Here is a 24000-nt window from a genome sequence, read left to right as displayed (position 1 = left end):
TTAAGATATCTAAAATAAACTGCGTTTCATTTTCATCAGTAAACCATTCAGCCACTCGGTCTGTCTCTCTTATTCATTTTAGTTGCTGTGCAAGATGGCCTTCTCTCTTGCTCTGCTTAGAGTACGCATTTGATCCCTGACCTAGGGTAAACTGATGGTTCTTTGCATTCTCTCTTGCAGCTAAAACCGGCGTCAAAGTTCACCAAAGAAGGCAACACTTTCACCCTCAAAGGGGTCACCCAAAGGAACGCTGGCAAGTATGCTTGCCGCATCGAGACGGATCCAGTGACAGAGCTCGTCCACACTTTGGACGTCCTTTACCCGGCTTCTGTAAGTGTCCGGAGACACAGCGGCCGGTTTTACACCGGCTTCAGGCTGAGTCTGCTGCTCGCGATGTGTTGCTTTTGCTCGCATGTAATGGGCCTTTTAAATAGTCAGCATAATTATTATTTTTATTGTTATTCAGAAGATGAACTCTATTCATATAAACGAACAAGCCCACAGGAGCTAGTGACTTGAAATTCAAGCTTCAAAAGAATATGCTGTTCATTTGAAAGAAGTAACAGAGGGTAATAGGAAATAGAGAAAGAAGAGAACAGCTATTAGAAAAGAAAAATTAAATTAACAAATTAACAGTGTCTATTACGGTCAATACAGAATAAAAAAAAATGCCCTTAAAAAGTAGAGTATTCATGGTGTGTTTGTAAGAATAATGATAAACACTGAAGCTTTTTGGAAACATCCTCTCCATCTTTAAGAAGAATGGAAAGAATGTGAAGGAATGTTCCAGGTACCTTGTATATGTGGACAGACTCATTCCCTGTATATGTCCCTTCCACTTTGATCGAAAGTCCTCATATTAAATATTAAAGGCCTTTCTGACCTTAGGAATGACATGGAACAGAACGGTTATTTGCAGAGGTCATCTCCCCGTTGGCATCTGACGCAAACTCATATAAATCATTTTAATAATAAAAAGATATATAAAACAATAAACATCTAACTAAAAGCATCTAAAAACAGAATAAGATGAACAGAATTCAGAAGCAGGTTTTCATTTGTAAGATTTGATATCTTCATTATTGAATAGAATTCAGAAGCAGGTTTTCATTTGTAAGATTCGATATTTCATTATTGAATAGAATTCAGAAGCAAGTTTTCATTTGTAAGTTTCGATATCTTCATTATTGAACAGAATTGAGGAGCAAGTTTTCATTTGTAAGTTTCGATATCTTCATTATTGAATAGAATTCAGAAGCAAGTTTTCATTTGTAAGATTCGATATTTCATTACTGAACGGAATTCAGAAGCAGCTTTTCATTTGTAAGATTCGAAATCATCATCACATTCGTCCTTCGACAGGTATACCCGAAGAGTCCATCCGTGCAGAAGGTGGTCCAGGGTGACAGCGTGACTCTTGAGTGTGAGGCCGAAGGTAACCCTCCGGCGCAGATCACTTGGACTCGCCGTCAGGGACACCTGCCTTCAGGAGCGCAGTCTGAAAAGGTAAGCACCTCTAAGACCGAAAGGTTTATTCAACACGAGCGGCAACAAACTCCTAAATAAAAGACGAAATTAAGGCGATAACAAACACTCGAAAACAGGATAACACCTAAGCAGAGAGTTACCAGGAGATAACACAAGCGATAACCCAGCACGGAAACAACGAACGCAACAACAGCAAAAGCATCGCGTATTTAATAAGAATGAGATGTGACATAATTTGATCTAGTCACTTTAGCTCACTTGCGTGAGTTTGACAATGAACATATCATTTTTCCCGTTTTTATTTATTTTTTCATATGGCAGGCCGGGGAGAAGGGTTGGGGGAGGTGGGGGCTGGTAGCGAGAATTGTGTCACAAAAATCCAGCTTAAAAAGTTGGAGTAATGAATATCTTTCCTTTCAAAATTAATGTCAGAGGCGGGAAGTTCAGTCATTTCATAATTACTGATGGCGATTTTGCGAAACAATAATTACAGCCTATTAATCACGTCGTTACGGGCGAGAACTTGGCTGTTTAGAAATTTGCAAATGACAGAAAATTTCCCCGCTTGTAGAGGACAACTCGGAAGCGTAAAATAAAGGGATGGTATTGTGTACGTGGGCGGAAGCGTACATGCACATATTAGACTCATCACGATGAATTTGTTGTCAGTATGGATAAGAAGCTCGTCTTTTAGTTGTGCCGTCCTTTACCAAAAATATATAAATGCTTATAAATTAAATATGCATAACATTTGTTACTTAAGAGTTCATATGTATATATATGAATACAGTATATATGTATATATATATATATATATATATATATATATATATATATATATATATATATATATATATATATATATATATATATATATATATATATATATGTGTGTGTGTGAATTTATTTTACAAAAAAGACTATTTATATATAATAGTCTTTTTTGTAAAATAAATTCACATAACAATGCCTACATATTTGTCTAGAATATGGACAGCGGAAACTTTAATAATAAACTATCTTACCAGAGATGTAAAGGAAAATTAATCATTACTTCACAAGTTCCTGTTTAGGTTTTTTTTTATAATTTCCCTTCTCTCTCTCTCTCTCTCTCTCTCTCTCTCTCTCTCTCTCTCTCTCTCTCTCTCTCTCTCTCTCTCTCTGTTTATTTTGCAGCACGCGTTATTTCTTATATTATGACCAGCTAGGGAAGAATTCCAAATACTTAAAGAGGACTACCCAGCATCGTGTCAATTAATTAAATGCGTATGAATTCATAGAACGTATGTAATGCTACAGAACATTACTGACAAATTCAGCGTAAAAAATCCTCAGAGAAAATGCTAAGCGAGTTATATTTATGACGTCAAATAATCAATTGACTCAACAGATGTTACGAAGAGTTTCACTTTTGTATTTGTATCTTTTAGTGACATATTTGAAATGAAGCCGTCAAAATCACGTTAAAAGTGAAATTGGAAGTAGCATGATTTTTCAGCTGTGATGGTGTAACATCAAATATTTGTTTACACTTACGCCTGTTTCAGGAAATGCTTGGAAAGGTGTTAAGTGACAAGTGTTATAGGAAGGCTACTTCGCTTTTAGGTGTTATAATTTATAGTCTTTCAGTGAATGAAATAACTGTCAGCATAACTTTAAATGCAAAATTATTGATATACATCAAACACTTGTTGGATCAACGCTCTGGGCAACCATTACTTTATTCAGAGGCAACTATACAATAGAGAATAACCATGAATAAGTAAATGGCCTGTATGAACATTAATGAGCATAATTGCTACACAAGTTGTCGCTGTACATTTATCGTTGAAGGAATGTATAGATAACCGCTATAATTTCTGGGAAGCTCGCGAGATGTCAGTATTAGTAATTCGAAATCTTGAGAAATAAGGGTTTTCACATTATATTTAACAAATTTATTATTTAATCTGTACAATATTGGTATTCACTACTGAGAAAAACAGACTGAGATATACGGTGTAAGTGCAATTATTAAGCTTTTAATACACGTAAAAGCGTTTTCTGTCTTTACAGACCATAACGGTTATTATGACTGAAGATTAATAACGGCTTTGGGATAACCTGTAATTAAACTTTGATTTAAGTTATAATACGGATTCAGTCCGTGATTGTAATTTACTCATTTGCGCGATTGTATCTCCCCTCTGTTTGAGCACTTTTATTCGGTTCATTCATTTGATCGTCTCTGTTATATTGCTGGTCATTAGTGGCTTCATCTAGCTCCGGTTTCTGCAAAGGTAAATTAGTAGTATTCTGAATTTCCTAATTAATTGACATTATACCGAGCGTTTTTTCTCACCGATAGGTTATGCCATTTGCTAATTTTGTGTTAGTAGTCGGTGTTTTCTCTCTCTCTCTCTCTCTCTCTCTCTCTCTCTCTCTCTCTCTCTCTCTATCTATATATATATATATATATATATATATATATATATATATATATATATGTATATATGTATATATATATGTACACATATATTCATACATATGTATATATAAATATTTATATATATATATATATATATATATTATACATACATATGTATATATATATATAGTATATATATATATATATATATATATATATATATATATATATATATATATATATATATATATATATATATATATATATATATATATATATATATATATATAATATATATATTTTTATATTAGATTTTATAAGTAAATAATGTCAACAGGAAGTTACAATAAAACATATATTTTATCTTCATATAAAATAATGACTATTTGAGATATATTACTGTGGCTTCTTTCCAGTGATGTTAATTTGGCATTCAGTCAGACCATATTTTCTGAGTGTGTCTTTTGTATTTGCAGTCTCTCAAACCAATAGACATTATTTGAATGGCGGGAAAAAATAAAATAATGACTTTCTTCCTCTTGATGCATTCTGTATGTATAGACTTAGACATATTTTATATATATATATATATATATATATATATATATATATATATATATATATATATATATATTTATATATATATATATGTTTATATAGTTTATATACATAAATTATATATACAGTATATATATATATATATATATATATATATATATATATATATATATATATATATATATATATATATATATATATATATATATATATATATATATATATATATATATATACTGTATATAAAAGAACACCTACTACTGGCATTCGTCAGATACATGTAATTTTATTATTGAGGTACAAAGGCTCCTGAAATTCTCGATTTCCTTACGCTTTTCTGGATAGGCTTCCTCTGCAAGCCGTGAATCCGAATGGAAAGCATATGAAGAAACTCTTTCATCTGACAGCCTCAGGGGTTGCAAAAGTTGAGCGTATGCCAAAGACTGGAAGGGAAACGAGTAGTTACGAGGTCTATGTGGCTTAATGTTAGCTGGAGTAAAAGAGAGATAGGAAAGTAAGGGCCTTGATGTTCAAGGAGTGCAGGAGTGGATGTTATATATAGGTGAATGGCATAGTACAGAGAAGTTTACAAGGCAGCTAATTTATTAAAATGTTTCTGTAAAAGGGTTCATTTACGATTCAGTAGTTAAAGTTTGAACGTGGCAGTGATTTTTTTCAGTAGCCTCCTGATGTTAGGATATTATATATATATATATATATATATATATATATATATATATATATATATATATATATATATATATATATATATATATATATATATATATATATATATATATATATATATATATATATATATATATATATATATATATATATATATATATATATATATATATATATATATATTCGAACTTAATATTAATAATCCATGAAGAGGTATGTCTGTATAAATAGCTACATGCAGGTCGAAATTGATATCCTGCATATCCTGCAGAAAAGCGCAAACGGAAATTCGTAGAGAAACAAGTAGACAAAAATTTGCAGAATGGCAGAGTAGGTGTGAAAACGTTTCCCTTCTCCCGTTACAAATGAAATGAAAAGAAAGGACACACTGTTATTTTAGTGCCTAGACTTTCCCCTCATTTCCTAAATACTCAACACCATTCTGCTCACCCCTTTCCCAGTCTAATTAAGAACTGACAATGCCTTGGATACTACCAGCCATTTAAAAAACATTCTATTGTATCAAGTTATGGTTAGATTCATTTAAGCCAGTACCAGGAAGACGATGGTACTGCTAAACACACACACACACACACACACACATATATATATAGACATATATATCTGTGTGTGTGTTTGTGCGTGTGTGTGCATGCGTTCGTGCGTGCGTGCTTGCGTATGTGTTTAGTTAAGTATTTCCCCCCTCTATGAAGTGAATTACATTATTTTATTAACAGCATCGACTTCTCTTGTGCATCCAAATGATGACAGTAAGGATTGTGTTAAGCCATGGTTTTTCTATTTTTGAGCCATTGTATTTCTATGCATGTGTGTGTGTGTGTGTGTGTGTGTGTGTGAGAGAGAGAGAGAGAGAGAGAGAGAGAGAGAGAGAGAGAGAGAGAGAGAGAGAGAGAAAATTGTAACCTTAAGAATTTTTTTTTTTCGTTTTTCGTGTCCTCAATAATTCAATAAAAGTCATTCTCATCTTAATCATATTTAAGCCATTTTTCCTCGCATTAGTTCACACGTTACATTATTCCACTATCATTTAATAGTCAGCGAAAGTCATTATATAAACAAGCTGCCTCTCAGATAGTTATTGCATCTGCGGAAAGTTTATTCTTTGCCAAGTGGAAATGAAATGTTTGAATTTTAATTAAAATACTTAGTTGTGAACATTTAAATTGTGAACTAATGTCTCATGCTTGCACAGATGTTTATATTTATTTTTAGATTGAATATTGAATTTTGTAATCGTTTAAACTTGTTGCTTTTCTTCTTTTTTCTTACCAATATAATGAAAGTATAATTATATACGATGTTACTATAGATGTAAGTTTCTTATGCTTAAGAAATTTTATTTTCCTTATCAGCATCGATGACTGAAAGTCTACGTGGAAATCTTTCCACATTTCACTTGCACGCATCTGGGAAGGTATTAGAAATTTCAGAATTCTTCAAATCTCCACGCAAGATGATTACTTTAATTGACATCAGAGTTAAATACTATGACAGTCATGCTGATTGTCTGAATAAAATTAAATGGTGTTTACTAAGGAATAGATGACATGATTTGTCTGAAACAAAATCTGCTATTACATGCAAATATTGTACTAGGAGTTAGCAAATCGGAAGCGAAAAACATTATTAAAAAAACACGGGAAAGCTAAAATGTTAACTGAAGTTCGGGAAAGAGCACCAATGACACATAGCTGGTTACCATAGATGATAATTGTCGTAAAGAACATTGAAACTCCTTTCAATGTAATCATTTCCTTACCTGCGCTGCTGCTGTCATTATAACCAGAATCAGTTTATCAATATTGAAGCAAATCGCATTCTGTTAAATACGGCATTAAAAAAAGAGAAATATGTAAGAAATTTTATATCGGCAGTCTTTTGTGTTTTTCTTAGAATCTCATACGAGAGGCTGTAGAAGGGCGGAAATCCGCCTTTGGCCTTTGAAGTCTTGTGTTGATATATTTAAGAACAGTCTGTTATTCTCTTTAGATGAATGTACTGTACGTCTGCTTACTTATGAATGTGTGTAAGAGCGTAGTAGAGGCAGGCCAGTGAATAATGGGTGAGAGGACTAGTATACACACACATATATATATATATACATACACACATATATATATATATATATATATATATATATATATATATATATATATATATATATATATATATATATATATATATATATATATATATATATATATATATATATATATATATATATATTATGTCATGAATTATGCCTGTCTCATTCCAAAACTAATATTAATTTTAGTTGCTGATGTACTGAAGTCACTCAGATAATCAATAAACTCACAAAGAATTTTTTTTGGCCCCTTTTTGGATATTTATGAAATGATATCTAGACACTTTAGATTGTGATTTTTTTTCCAAAATATGTTTTTTTATTAACCTTAGTATAGTAAAGCTGAAAGTCCTATTTATTACTTGTCGGAAGGCTATCATTATCGTTACAGTTTTAGTATCAAGAGTAGGCAATGATGCATACATACATACATTTACGTACATACATGCATACATACATAAATATCCTTCTCGGAAGGATCTTATCGTTACATTTTTAGCATCAAGAGTAATCAGCGATTCATACACACATACATACAGCAGTGGTGGGAAATATCACCAATACAGCCACGCATTTTCTAGGAAGTAAGTATATCAAGTGACTTGCTTGAAGCACGCCCCCCCCCTTCAAAAAAATTAAAATAAAAGTGTACATTCAGAAGAGATTACTAATTGCCGTTTTAAGGGCAGAAGACGGGGGATACTTTGGAGCAGGGGTACTCATAACGCGAAATTAAAGAGAACAAGAGTAAGAAAAGCAGTCGTCATGTAGACGTGATATGTAAGGAAAAAGAGTCCACCTAAGTGGTACTAGAAAGGCATGAGGACATTATGGTTTTTTTATCATAAGAGAGTGTAAACAATGGTGAAGTTTGAAGAAGTCATTGAATGCATTAATGAAAAGTATTATAGATTGGGAAGAAGTGATTCCAAGGAGAGAAAGAGAATATGCCTGGGCGAAAGAATACTGGAATGAGGTTTCTTAGACCAGTGACGAAAATTAGGTAGGAATTCGTGCGTGAATTTTAAAGGTCGCCGTCGGCCGAAATATCAAGTTTTCCTTCGTTACTTTAGCTTCGATGGGGTCTTCGTAAGGGCTGGTAGATTGCAGGAAGAAGACTTTTACATACACACACACTTACGCAAAGACTATTTTATATATATATATATATATATATATATATATATATATATATATATATATATATATATATATATATATATATATATATATATATATATATATATATATATATATATATATATATATATATATATATATGCAGGTGTGTGCGTGTGCTAAAGGGCATAACAGTAATTATTTTTACAAAATTACATATGGCAAAAAAGTAAAAGTGATTGAGCATTTTACCTAGATTATGTGGATATTAAGTAAGCCTGAAGTCAAGATAAGATATTAACTGTAAGTTATTCTTTATGTATTGGCTTAACCATATACCAACTGGTTCGTAAGAAAATTGAAATGGATGTAAACAGCATTCGGACTGGAATCTTCCATTGTTGTGAAACTTAGTGTGAAAAAAGATTGCCACTGACGTTGATGTTCTTATAGAACAAAATTGAAAACCAAGCCTATAATCCGGTTTCACGCAAACTAACATCTATAATAATAAAGATAGTTAAAAAGTCAGTAGTCGCTTTGAAAAGTGTGGTAAATAATGCAGCTTTAGGCACAAAAGAATTAGTTAGAAATAAGAGTTCTAGGGTTGTGATGGCTGGAAATAAGTATAGAACGCATCTGTAATTAAAAACTCTCTCTCTCTCTCTCTCTCTCTCTCTCTCTCTCTCTCTCTCTCTCTCTCTCTCTCTCTCTCAAAGGCAATCACAGGGGAACCTTGGAAAGAACAACGAAGGCAGAAAAAGGTTGCCGGTATGTACGTCCATGAAAGATGCAAATACAATACGTAGATACAGAGAAAGAGATAGAGAGAGAGAGCGAGAGAGAGAGGAAGGGCTTCGGATGTCAGCAGAATAAAAATAACAAACACTTTGGATCTCTGTGTCAGTCGGAAGAACAGTGTAACTGACAGGTTGACTGGCGTATTCTAATTAGGCAAATTTGGAACGACAACTCTATAGGAAATATCCTGACGGACAACCAAGAAAGTAATTAGTAGTGTATAGATATGTATGAGTGTGCCTGTGTGTGTGTGTGTGTGTGTGTGTGTGTGTGTGTGTGTGTGTGTGTGTGTGTGGATATGTGCGCTCGCAGGCGTGTATGGGTGTGTAGGCTGGTATGTAGCTCATACCTACAGCTCGGTTTTAAAGCAATCATATCTTTATAATATTGTATTTGCGAAAAAAATAGAGATTAAGGAAGATCCTTTACTTTTTTTATGAATAGGTTAGACCACTCCTTTGGCATTTTCTTCTCATTAACTTTTTAATTTTTTATTTTGAAAAATTTTTAATGAGTCTTTTTTTCTTAGAACGAAAATAGGAATATTTCTAAATTTATATGTAAATGTAACTTATACTCGTACATTCAGTGCCACGCCCAGGAAGAAAATGCTTTAGTTCAATACTTCTCTCAGCAAACTGTACCTTGCAGAAATTTTCATGACAGAAAGCTTTTAAATCAAATAAATTGCAAACGAGAAGACTATAATAAAATTCCAGGTATGATTAAATGAATATCTAAAACCACACTGAGTCAGTAGGGTCACCCGGATACACTCTCATTACATATCAATGGTAAGCTATTTATACCAACCCACAGTCAAGAGTTAATAAAAGAAGCACATTGCTCTCAAGAGTTAATAATTGCTTGCAGTGCACCAGTATTTCAGACACTTTTTCATTTGTCTACAGTAGCCTTGAGGTTTTACTGTAGTGTGTATATATATGTATATATATATATATATATATATATATATATATATATATATATATATATATATATATATATATATATATATATATCAAACTTAATCACTTGCACAGTTGTACTATACATTCGTAAAAAAGATGGAGATAGAGGTTAAAGGGTGTACGAGATCCACCACAAAGAATCGGATCGACAAGGGCTTTAATTTCTTTCCCCAAACGCGTACGAATACAGCAAGAACACGTGTCTTGTCATTTTACGGCTACCGGACGATGGGGGCAGTTGGTCCTTGAAAGCTTGTAACTTTTGTGATTAAAATCCCCGTTAGATACCATTCTGTTTAAATGAGGTCCTGTTATTCATTATATATATATATATATATATATATATATATATATATATATTTATTGAAATTTATCATCATTTATTTTTGAACAGGGACTAAGCATAATCATCAATGACGTGGACCGCCACGTGGAGGGTGATTACGTATGCACAGCTTCCAACGGCATCGGCGAACCCAGTTCGGTTGCCATGACCATCGAAGTGGAATACGAGCCGGAGATCATTGCTGAACAGGTAGGGACTCAGGTGTGTACCGGGATTTTTGTGTTGTTATTTCTGGTCTGGTCGCCAGCAAGTGTCACAATTAGTTTTGAATGGATCATTAATTTCAAGAGCAGTGAATGACACGTCTTGTTCAATTATCTTTATATACATACGTACATACATACATTCTTATGTCCATATATATATATATATATATATATATATATATATATATATATATATATATATGTGTGTGTGTGTGTGTGTGTGTGTGTGTGTGTGTATAGGAATATATATATATATATATATATATATATATATATATATATATATATATATATATATATATATATATGTGTGTGTGTTGTTGTCTGTTTTGTTGACATACGATTACAGGATTAACACTGATTAAATTAGATCTTTTGCGGGTTTAATCAGAAGAGTTTCTTAAACGAATTTAATGTCAGTTGAGGTGAGAATCAATTAACTGGTTTTTGAGTCATAAAATGCAACTTTTTACTTTGAATCCTAAATTGGCTATTTTGTGTATCAGAACCTTTATTTTCATCCCTGAAACAGCTTCCAGAGTTATTTTAATTGAAAATGCGCTTGCCAAACAAAGCTGCTTTATTAATTTTGTTTTATGTTTTAATGAAAGTGAGGGAACATCGTAATAAAAAGAAAAATAGCTAGAATAAGAGCAGGAGAAGTAAAATAATAGAAATGATAATAAAGTTACGAAGTAAACGCTTAGCGATGCTCATTGCTATCTGTCTCCCACAGACTCTGGTGCACAGCGGAGAGGGAGACCAGGCCAAGCTCTTATGTATAGTTCACGGGCGTCCAGCTCCCTCCGTGACTTGGATGAAGGAGGGCCAGCCAGTGAGGGAGGACACCCACATTCAGGAGCACGACGCCCAACACCGCCACACCCTCACCATAAAGCACGTGCAGGCGGAGGACTTCGGAGACTACAAGTGCATCGCCGAGAATGAGAGAGGCAGGGCGGAGCACACACTCAGACTCACAGGTAAGAAAGGAAAAGGCTTCTCCATTTTTCATGTTGGGCAAAAGCCTCCTTGCATTCACTGGGAGAGGAATGATGCATTTGAGCAGTCAAAACAGAACTCCTTGTATCCATTGGGAGAGGAATGATGCATTTGAGCAGTCAAAACAGAACTCCTTGTATCCATTGGGAGAGGAATGATGCATTTGAGCAGTCAAAACAGAACTCCTTGTATCCATTGGGGAGAATGATGAATGAAACCCCTTGTATCCATGTGAGCAGTCAAAACAGAACTTGTATCCATTGGGAGAGGAATGATGCATTTGAGCAGTCAAAACAGAACTCCTTGTATCCATTGGGAGAGGAATGATGCATGTGAGCAGTCAAAACAGAACTTGTATCCATTGGGAGAGGAATGATGCATTTGAGCAGCCAAAACAGAGCTCCTTGTATCCATTGGGAGAGGAATGATGCATTTGAAGCAGTCAAAACAGAACTCATTGTATCCATTGGGATAGGAATGATGCATTTGAGCAGTCAAAATAGAACTCCTTGTATCCATTGGGAGAGGAATGATGCATTTGGGCAGTCAAAACAGAACTCCTTGTATCCATTGGGAGAGGAATGATGCATTTGGGCAGTCAAAACAGAACTCATTGTATCCATTGGGAGAGGAATGATGCATTTGAAGCAGTCAAAACAGAACTCCTTGTATCCATTGGGAGAGGAACGATGCATTTGAGCAGTCAAAACAGAACTCATTATATCCATTGGGAGAGGAATGATGCATTTGAAGCAGTCAAAATAGAACTCCTTGTATCCATTGGGAGAGGAGTGATGCATTTGAAGCAGTTAAAACAGAACTCCTGGTATCCATTGGGAGAGGAATGATGCACTTGAAGCAGTCAAAACAGAACTCATTGTATCCATTGGGAGAGGAATGATGCATTTGGGCAGTCAAAACAGAACTCCTTGTATCCATTGGGAGAGGAATGATGCATTTGAAGCAGTCAAAACAGAACTTGTATCCATTGGGAGAGGAATGATTCATTTGGGCAGTCAAAACAGAACTCCTTGTATCCATTGGGAGAGGAATGATGCATTTGAGCAGTCAAAACAGAACTCCTTGTATCCATTGGGAGAGGAATGATGCATTTGAAGCAGTCAAAACAGAACTCCTTGTATCCATTGGGAGAGGAATGATGCATTTGAAGCAGTAAAAACAGAACTCCTTGTATCCACTGGGAGAGAAATGATGCATTTGGGTAGTCAAAGCAGAACTCCTTGTATCCATTGGGAGAGCAATGCTGCATAAGGGCAGTCAAAACAGAACTCCTTGTATCCACTGGGAGAGGAATGATTCATTTGGGCAGTCAAACAGAACTCCTTGTATCCACTGGGAGAGGAATGATGCATTTGAAGCAGTCAAAACAGAACGCCTTGTATCCATTGGGAGAGGAGTGATGCATTTGAGCAGTCAAAGCAGAACTCCTTGTATCCATTGGGAGAGGAACGATGCATTTGAGCAGTCAAAGCAGAACTCCTTGTATCCATTGGGAGAGGAATGATGCATTTGCGCAGTCAAAACAAAAACATCCTTGTATCCAAGGAATGATGCATTTGGGCAGTCAAAACAAAAACCTCCCTGTATCCACTGGGAGAGGAATGACGCATTTGGGCAGTCAAAACAAAAACCTCCTTGTATCCATCGGGAGAGGAATGATGCATTTGGGCAGTCAAAACAAAATCCTCCTTGTATCCGTTGGGAGAGGAATGATGCATTTGGGCAGTCAAAAAAAACCTCCTTGTATCCACTGGGACAGGAATGACGCATTTGTGCAGTCAAAACAGAACTCCTTGTACCCACTGGAGAGGAATGATGCATTTGGGCAGTCAAAACAGAACTTATATCCATTGGGAGAGGAATGTTGCATTGGCAGTCAAAACAAAAACCTCCTTGTATTCACTGGGAGAGGAATGATGCATTTGGGTAGTCAAAACAAAACTCCTTGTATCCATTGGGAGAGGAATGATGCATTTGGGTAGTCAAAACAGAAACCTCCTTGTATGCATTGGGAGAGGAATGATGCATTTGGGCAGTCAAAACAGAAACCTCCTTGTATCCATTGGGAGAGGAATGATGCATTTGGGCAGTCAAAACAGAAACCTCCTTGTATCCATTGGGAGAGGAATGATGCATTTGGGCAGTCAAAACAGAAACCTCCTTGTATCCATTGGGATAGGAATGATGCATTTGGGCAGTCAAAACAGAAACCTCCTTGTATCCATTGGGAGAGGAATGATGCATTTGGGCAGTCAAAACAGAAACCTCCTTGTATCCATTGGGATAGGAATGATGCATTTGGGCAGTCAAAACAGAAACCTCCTTGTATCCATTGGGATAGGAATGATGCATTTGGCAGTCAAAACAGAAACCTCCTTGTATCCATTGGGATAGGAATGATGCATATGGGCAGTCAAAACAGAAACCTCCTTGTATCCATTGGGAGAGGAATGATGCATTTGGGCAGTCAAAACAGAAACCTCCTTGTATCCATTGGGAGAGGAATGATGCATTTGGGCAGTCAAAACAGAAACCTCCTTGTATCCATTGGGATAGGAATGATGCATATGGGCAGTCAAAACAGAAACCTCCTTGTATCCATTGGGAGAGGAATGATGCATTTGGGCAGTCAAAACAGAAACCTCCTTGTATCCATTGGGAGAGGAATGATGCATTTGGGCAGTCAAAACAAAAACCTCCTTGTATTCACTGGGGGAGGAATGATGCATCTGAGCAGTCAAAACTAACTACTGGTATAAGGGGTTCTTTGTTCACTCTGTTGGGCAAAAACCTTTTTGTATTCTCTTGTATCCATTGGGAAGGAAATGCATTTGGGCAGTCAAAACAGAAACCTTTGTATCCATTGAAAATCATTTGGGCAGTCAAAATAACAGCTGGTGAAGAGGGGATGGAATCAAAATCGAAAGCTGTTTTGAGATGAATGACGCAGTCAAACCAAAAACCGGCTTGTATTCACTATCTGAAAAAGACACAACTGTTATTTTGTTTACGCCCTTGTTTGTAGATTGTGTAATTTTTCAGTGAAAAAACGAAAATCTCTTCAACTTTAGCAGTTGTACATTTTGTTGGGAAGAAGGCCATAATTTTTATCCCTCTATTAAGAATTTGTATTTTTAATAATTGTATAATGGTGCAGTTCTACATTTTTCTGGGAATCTGCCATCTATTTATCTATCAGTCTGTATTTTATCTATCTATCTATCTATCTATCTATCTATCTATCTATCTATCTATCTATCTATCTATTTATCAGTCAGTGTCTCTACCTATCAGTCTTTTTGTCTATCTATCTTATCATTGTCTCTACCTATCAGCCTTTCTATCTATCTAGCTATGCTTTCAAGGGTATGCGGTGCATTATGTAAGGAGAAACCAGGCGCAGTAATTTAAAAGAGAAATGGTGTCCATGGCAGATTTCTTGTTCCCGTTATTTCAGTTACAAATAAAATGAAATATGATTTACAGCAGCTTCAAGTTTTTAAGTTATTGCCATCATAAAAGAAATTTTCGTAGATAATGTATGAGGTCAAAACGTAATAAGAAAAGTGGTAGTTTATTATCAGAAAATTCAAGTTTTATATTGAAATTTTAACGTACATTACATTGTCGTTGCTATAAAGACTTACAAGGGCACAAAAGTATTGTGAAAATGCTATACAATTTCATTTCTTAATTTGAAGATTCTTTTTCATTTTGTTGTTCAATGATGTTCCCTCGGTTACACAGAGCAATTGACGTTACAACAGAATTTGGAAATTCCTGTTTTAATCTTTTGTTTAATTGTGTTAACCTTTCGTTCAGTTGTTTTAACCTTACGTTTAATTGTTTTAATATTTCGTTCAATAAAGAAACACATCAATAATAAATAAAGCGAAAGATTCCGTTTTTCAAATCAGTGAACACAGTGAGGGCCTCGCTGCTTTATAGACCATATTGATGACGTCAACAGACAGTTAGAAAACTTCCGAGAGAATATCCAGTCCCCTTCTCCTACAGGTATTCCAAAGACACCAAGGATGACCAGCAGTCCTGCAGGAGGCGAGGACGATGCCTACACAGTCACTTGGGAGACTGAAACTTACACTCCCATCCTCCAGTATCGCCTTCGGTACAGAAAGTCCAGGGTAATGACTAGAGAAGTTCTTGTACATTGCATTTTTGTGCATCGTGTTTATGAGTACACAAACCGTAAAATTCATTGAATTTGGCTCATAAGGCAAACAGGAGTTCGAGGATTTCAGAACACACACACAAACACATATATATATATATATATATATATATATATATATATATATATATATATATATATATATATATATATATATATATATATATATATATATATGAATGTGTTTTCCTGTAATACTACAGTGTATATATGAATGTGTAATCATAAAACACTATTTAAATGTTGAAACGTTTTTAAATAGTGTTTTATATATATATATATATATATATATATATATATATATATATATATATATATATATATATATATATATATATATATATATGTGTGTGTGTGTGTGTGTGTGTGTGTGCGTGGTGTTTTTGTATAGTATGTGTGTGTGTAATCACTGTCAATTTCGGTATGTTTGGACTGTTTTTAAAATAAAGTTTAATATTATAATAAATATATATATATATACCATCCATATATATATATATATATATATAATATAGAACAATTGTATATGTGATGTGTTAATATATTTATATGTGTGTGTGTGTGTGTATGTGTGTGTGTGTGGTTCACAGTGATTTCTAAAATTTTTCAATGTAGATAATTGATATGCATGAATACACATTCACATATAGCACATATACCAACATGCATTTACGCACGTACGCGCAAGAAAGTTGTGCATGATGTAAACAATCCCACCAACTGCCCGAGCAAGAGTAAAAACAAGAGTTTGTCGCATTGCAAATGAAGTCGCTCATCTAAGGATTAGATCGCTTCAGGAAACCGACAACGCACCCGGAAATTACGTCGGTCCGCCTCTATTTATCGAAGCCGGAAAGAAGCGAAACCGGGCAAAATGAATGTTCGGCTTATTAGGAATGCGATTATGATCTTGTTTTAAGTCGAAATCCTCAGAACCGTAATTTTGTTAATCACAGAAATTCCCTTTGAGCTCAGTTCCCCGGGAACTACACATTAGCAAACCCGAGACACTCTGCCACCCTCCATAATAAGGTTAATTAGGTTTTAATCCCTTAATGGTCGCGAGTGTAATCATTTTCTTATTTCTCCCCGAGAGTTTTACCTTTACGGCCAAGAATTGTTTTTAATGAGACTGTCTGAGTGTGCGTGCCATTAATCCCGCTGTTTTTAGAAAGGCAAAGCTTATGTATGAGGGATATATATACATGCTAGTAATCCTATTTTTTTTTAAACAAAAATCAAGTATGCAGTATATACCATCGTGCTTGTAAATACACAAACACGTACATGTACCGTACACAACAAACGTATATATAAATAGTTAAATATATATATATATTTATATATATTTATATGTATATATATACGTATAATATAATATGTTTATATATATATATATATATATATATATATATATATATATATATATATATATTATATATATGTGTGTGTGTGTGTATGTATGTATATATTTAGGTATATATATATATATATATATATATATATATATATATATATATATATATATATATATATATATATATATATATATATATATATATATATTATATATATATATATATATATATATATATATATATATATTATATGTGTATATATATGTATGTTTGTATGTATGCATATCTATGCGTCTGTGCAAAGGCAAAGCACACGTACAGTACGTGCAACAACAACGACGGGAAGGAATATGAAGTCGAAATAACTCGAGAGTATTACGTTACAGGCAAACATGACTTCTCAGGACCCAGGTGGCTGGGACGACCATCTGTACACCCCTGGCCCCACCGAAGACATCGCATCTGGGCGCCTCCACCACATGAGTCACGCCATCGAGGATCTGGAGCCAGCCACGGACTACGAAGCAGAGGTCGCCGTAGAGAACAAGTTCGGCTGGTCGGATTCTTCCGAGATCTTCCAGTTTTACACCAGGAAAGGTACGGCTCCTCGACTCTCGTCCTGTACAGAAACGACCAGTTGATAATCGGTGATATTCGAGGGATGGCTAGGTTCGACCAGAGTTAGTTTTCGTTGTTGTTGAAGGGGAAAATTAACACTTGTCATTATTATTATTCTCTTGGTTATTCATCGGAACAGTTACATTTGTGACTGGTCATCATATTTATTTATTCATTTTTGCATTTTGGTTGGCTGTAACAACATTCCCTTTAATCAAAATGAATGAAAAATCTTAGGATTAAAGTTCAATTAGTAAAAGTCACTTATGATATACACCTAAGAAGTTACAGTTCCGCACGATGAAGGAACAACGTCTATAATGTAAATGTTTGAAAACTGTTGAGAAGAAAATTTTAAATAGCAAACTGAATAGATAGAAATTTCTTTGCGTTTTTTAAATTGTGGGACTGTCTGTGGATGTGAATTTTGACGTCATAAGAATACTAGTAAGATGAAATTAAACATGGAAAGTTGTATTATTACTACGAGAGCAATTGATTGGCTGAGTAAAGTTTGTGAGTTATGCTTCAGGGTAATTAAGGGTCATAAAAGTGATAAATGAGAAGGGTAATTTTTACTTTGCTTAAAAGAACAGGTAAAATTTGAGAGCGTAACAATCAATGAGCTATTGTTACTTTGGTACCTAAAAAAATATTACTTTTTTTGTAAGAGCGAATTTATGCTAGGGAGGTAAATGCGTATCGGTCAAGCGTTATTTAAGTCATGGGTAGTAGGATGTTTCAAACGCATACGTACACACACACACACACACACATATATATATATATATATATATATATATATATATATATATATATATATATATATATATATATACTGTATTATATATAAATATCCTTTAATATCATATATATATATATATCGGAAATAATATATTTTCATATATGTTACCAAACGTCCTTTTTAGTTGATAATAAGTTCGTCGTCCCGTATTTTCATATAACCAACGAGAGACAAAATACTCAGGACTACAGTGACGCCTTTACAAGAACTCAGGACTCAGTTGTTGGCCGTGTGGATAAAGGCGTCACTGTAGTCCTGAGTTCTTGTCTTTCGTTGGTTCTGAGCCCACGGGACGACAAACTTATTATCAACTAAAAATTCCCCTTCGGTAACATATATAAAAATATATTATTTCGAGGTAGAGCGAATTGATATTAAAGGACGTTTGTAGCTTAATGCTTGTATATGAATCACGGTGATGTGATAAAAATTCATTCATATATATATATAATTTATATATATATATATATATATATATATATATATATATATATATATATATATATATATATATATATATATATATATAAGTATGTATATATATAGATATATATATATATATACATACATATATACATACATATATATATATATATGTGTGTTGTGTGTATTTGCATGTGTGTGTTGTCTTCATGTTCGCGTTTCCGTTCATGCGAACATGTAAAAGTCATCCAAATATAAACAAACACATCACTAAAGTAATTCATATGAAGGCAAAAACAAAGATAAAAACAAAAATCTACACAACACACACACACACACATGCACGTGGATTCCCTTGCGATGTGACAGCACAAAACGCCCTCAGGGCGAGGAAGTTCAGCTTCCATACATCCCTGGACCCCTGTCAGCCGAGGGTCAGCAATGCTCGTTCTCCTCCGCTCCCCTCTCGGAACTAAATCAACTTATCAACGTCACTCTTGCATTATATTCAAGTCTCGCATTCCTTGAAAGGTTGTTTTCTCTCCTCCCCTTCACGCTTTATTTGTCGCCGGAAATATGGATTTTCAGTATTTTGCGTTGTGAAGATCATGAAAGTCTTTTTTATTATTATTATTCTTTTCATATTGTTTCTTAGTGGTGTAGGAAGTAATCGTTTCATTTGCGTAAAATTTTTAAATAATCTTTCTTTTTCTCAGCTCTATAATGGCTGTGTAAGAACTAAAATAGATAGTGCACTGTACACATACGTACACACACACATACACACACACACACACATTATATATATATATATATATATATATTATATATATATATATATATATATATATATATATATATATATATATATGTATGTATGTATGTATGTATGTATATGTATACACACAAATATAATTATATATATATATATATATATATATATATATATATATATATATATATATATATATATATATATATTGTATGTGTGTTTCAGTTTGAGTCCTCTCCCTCAGTAGTGGTTGACTCTCAAGAATATTAGGGACACTAATCACTCATTGCAAGTACTCTTACACTCCATCTTATACATCATTTTTGCCAGTCATAAACTAAAAAATTCCTCTTCCACCATAATTGACTGTTGATTACTGTTTAGACCATCTTGTAGTAGTTGATTACTTAACAGTCTTGGTATCGTAAATACATGATTTGGTAATGGGAAGGGAAATTTCGTGGGCCCATTTCCGTTGTCGTTATTATTAAGTAATTTTCAGAGTATATAATTTGCCGAATATTTAGGAAAAAATAAGAATTTTTAGTAAACCATTCATTTCGATTTTAGGATATTTTGCTACAGCCTATATTGTGTAATTTGATTGAGGGTAAGCTAGCCTCCGAGAATTAGTCACTTTATCAACTGGTATATGCAGTGATATTTATCTTTTCCCTGAAATTTTGTCACCACTGTGTACCGTAGTATGTCACTGTTTATGTATTCAATTTATATTTGAGTGATATTCTTGATTTTGTTTTCAATATTTTTTCATTGATTTCCTTTTTTACTTTGTCCTGAGTCTTAGAATTGATCCGAGGTGAATTTTCCGAGTCTTCGCTTGTTTTAAATTTCTTTTTTTAAACTAATGCTTTGTATGTACAACCACTGACGAGGTTAATAAGACAACGTTTAAAACAGATTTTCATTCCTAAACAAATTTTTCCTCTCTTGTGACACTTTTCAGTGTTTGTTTTCGTCAGTGGGAACATTTAATTTAAACTATTTAAACTTTATTTTGAACATTAATCGTATTCTTCAACTTATAAAGATATTAAAAATGTTAAAACTAAATGTCTGCAGTGACGCTGATGGGCCTGTGCTAAAAAATAAATGAAGAATTGTTCCATAATTGGCCATCGGCTTCAGAGTTAAAGGCAGATGCCAGTATTAATATAATAACGTGGAGTTAAGTAAATAAAGAAAACAAGAATAAATGAAAGTGTAAACATTCTTAATTTACAATCTAAATAAATAACAAATATATTAAAAGCAGAACAGATAAAACAAGGTTTCCCCCATAGCCTAGATGAACATTTCTTCCTAAACAAAATGATTAATTATCTTAACTAAAGATACTGGCATCATAAAAAGAATTTCCATTCAATCCCATAGAACATAACTTTAGCGGCTTGAAAAAAAAATGACACGAATACAGTTACTTCAAATATATATATCCTTATTTTCTGCCATATAGAAGAACCTAGCACTACTACTACCACTTCTACTACTACCACTACTACTCCTCCTCCTACTACTACTACTACTACTGATACTTCTACGACCCTGGCTCCGGAACCAGAGAACATCGCTCCACTCACGGAAGGTTTGTCTTTGCCTCTAGAAACAAAAAACAAGCAAAAACAAAGAGACGTTGGAAAAGACTAACCCACATCCCTCCCTTTTCAGTTGTTTTTTGTGTAGCTTTTTATTGTGTCGCCGAGCGAGAGAGTATATGTATGTATATATATATATATATATATATATATATATATATATATATATATATATATATATATATATATATATATATATATATATATATATATATATATATATATATATATATATATATTGTATATATATATACATATATATTGTATATATATACATAGATATATATGTATATATATATATATATATATATATATATATATATATATATATATATATATATATATATATATATATATATATATATATATATATATATATATATATATATATATATATATATATATATATATATATATATACACCCTCAGCCGAGTCTCCGGATTCCCCCACTGCATCTCTAGATACAGTCATCAAAACCAAGCTTTTGACGGCTTCACCCTTCCCTGGGCGCCCACGCTGACTCCAGCTCTTCCTGATGTTTTGATCATTCGCTTCAGACCTTTCTCCCTCTGTGGTTAATACGGAGATTCTTTTTATGTAGGGCGTCTAGAGGATATCAGCTCCTGGGAACAATGTTCGAGGAAAACTAATCAAGATAATTATTTCATTTTTGGTGTTTGTTGCAATGTTTCCTGTCCCTTTAATCAACGATTATTTCCTCATTTATTGTCGTACTCCCTTCACACGGAATAGAATTTTACACTTTTTTGAAATTAACTTGGTTTCGTAGTATTTTCTTGTCCCTTGAATCAATAATTATCGTATCAGTTATGTCATATTCCCTTCAAACAGAATAGGATTTTATGCTTTTGAAAATTCATCTGATTTCGTAAGATTTACCTGTTCTTTTAATGAACGATTTTTTCTCTCAGTTACTGTCATATTCCCTTCAAACAGTGCAAGACTTTATACTTTTAAAAATTCATCTGATTTCACTGAATTCTCCCCGGAGTCTATAAAATCTATCCTCAAGGCATCCTGCAGCTCTTGTGTAATCGATTGCTTTTAACAATAATAATATGGCTCTGCCCTTCTTTTGGTGATGTAGAAATGACTAACATAATTATTCAGGCCGATTGTATCCTGCATTTTCGAAGCATCTTTAACTACCTTTACTAACTCTTCTGTCGTTTGAAGAATGAAGAATGAGGTTGGTTCCTGGAAAAATTGATTCTTAACTCGATATTAGACCTGCGGAAATCCATCTCGACTCCATTTTGTAATAAATGATATCAAAACAGTTCAGTACCAGGAATCAAACTCATGGGAGGTCCCGACTTCATTCTATGCATGATTTTAATCTGATGTCTTGATGAATTATTATTATTATTATTGTCGCAGATGATGGATGATACAGGTAGTGAAACTAACCGGGAGAACTCCAGAACTCTCATATCTCTGTAATTGCTAACATTACTAATTACATAGGATACAAGTAATTTGTACTTTAGAATATATATATATATATATATATATATATATATATATATATATATATATATATATATATATATACTATATATATATATATATGTGTGTGTATATACAATGTATGTATGTATATTTTTATATTGTTGCAGAATTGTATGATTTGCTAATTAGTTTGCTAGATTAAGTGGAGAAAATAAGTCGTCAGGGAGATCTTTAGGAAATTATTCATATCAGTTTGCAGGTAGTTTTCACCAGGATAATCAAAATCCTTGACCTCTAGAAGATTTACTTAAATCAAGAGTTACATTGTGTTCTGGTTGTGATGAAACAATTTTAAATTGAATCTAAAACCGCCATTTTTCATTATAGAACGAGAGAGACTTCATAAAAGAGGAAACTAGAACTTTATTCATTCTTGATGAAAAAATAAAATAAAACGTGTAAAGAAAAAATATAGACGAAGGAAAAAAGCGAATCTAGGTTACATTTTGATGGCAAACATGCAAGAGATATATAAAAACCGCATCAAGAGAAGAGAAAAATATGAAATACCTAACGATAACCTATAGGAGAGCTTCGTTCGCATTTCAAATTTAAATTTACAAATCATGATTATTAAGAAAATCCTAAAAATTTATGTCGAATACGATGAGTATATCCGAAGCAAAATCAAAAGTGAAAAAAGATGACTTATATCCAACTGTCTCCTCATTAGTAACATTACATATAATACTACCACAGGGAAGCTCAGGTAGCATTAAAAGTAAGGGATATACATCGGAAATATAATTTCCTGGATTATGGCAGATGTTAGATGGCTTGGTATAATAATATTGCCCTTTGATATACCGCTGTATATTACTGGTCTAATGTTATCTTTGTTCAGTTACGACGATGATGTAGCAAGCATTCAGCACTATAAATTTCCCACATTTGTATGGAGGTAGGTGTGACGTCAAGTATCAGAGGTTAATAATCACTTTAGAGGAAGTAAGATAAAGAGGATTCCCA

At 33.5% G+C, this 24000-nt stretch overlaps 1 protein-coding gene across 2 annotated transcripts in view; it reads left to right on the top strand.

Moving 5' to 3' along the window:
• The window catches only part of LOC136829394 (lachesin-like), a 161830-nt gene that overhangs the window by 120714 nt on the left and 17116 nt on the right, over nt 1–24000 (top strand). For both annotated transcript variants that reach the window (XM_067087887.1, XM_067087888.1), the window contains 7 exons: nt 181–330; nt 1363–1506; nt 10533–10685; nt 11427–11673; nt 15731–15858; nt 17650–17860; nt 21359–21487. In XM_067087887.1, coding sequence (XP_066943988.1) covers nt 181–330; nt 1363–1506; nt 10533–10685; nt 11427–11673; nt 15731–15858; nt 17650–17860; nt 21359–21487 — 1162 coding nt within the window. The remainder of the gene's footprint in view (nt 1–180; nt 331–1362; nt 1507–10532; nt 10686–11426; nt 11674–15730; nt 15859–17649; nt 17861–21358; nt 21488–24000) is intronic.

This window comes from Macrobrachium rosenbergii, chromosome 44, assembly GCF_040412425.1.
Source record: "Macrobrachium rosenbergii isolate ZJJX-2024 chromosome 44, ASM4041242v1, whole genome shotgun sequence".
In the NCBI taxonomy this organism is placed as follows: domain Eukaryota; kingdom Metazoa; phylum Arthropoda; class Malacostraca; order Decapoda; family Palaemonidae; genus Macrobrachium; species Macrobrachium rosenbergii.
The sequence above is the reverse complement of the archived record's forward strand: the minus strand, read 5'-3'. Positions and strand labels throughout refer to the sequence as shown.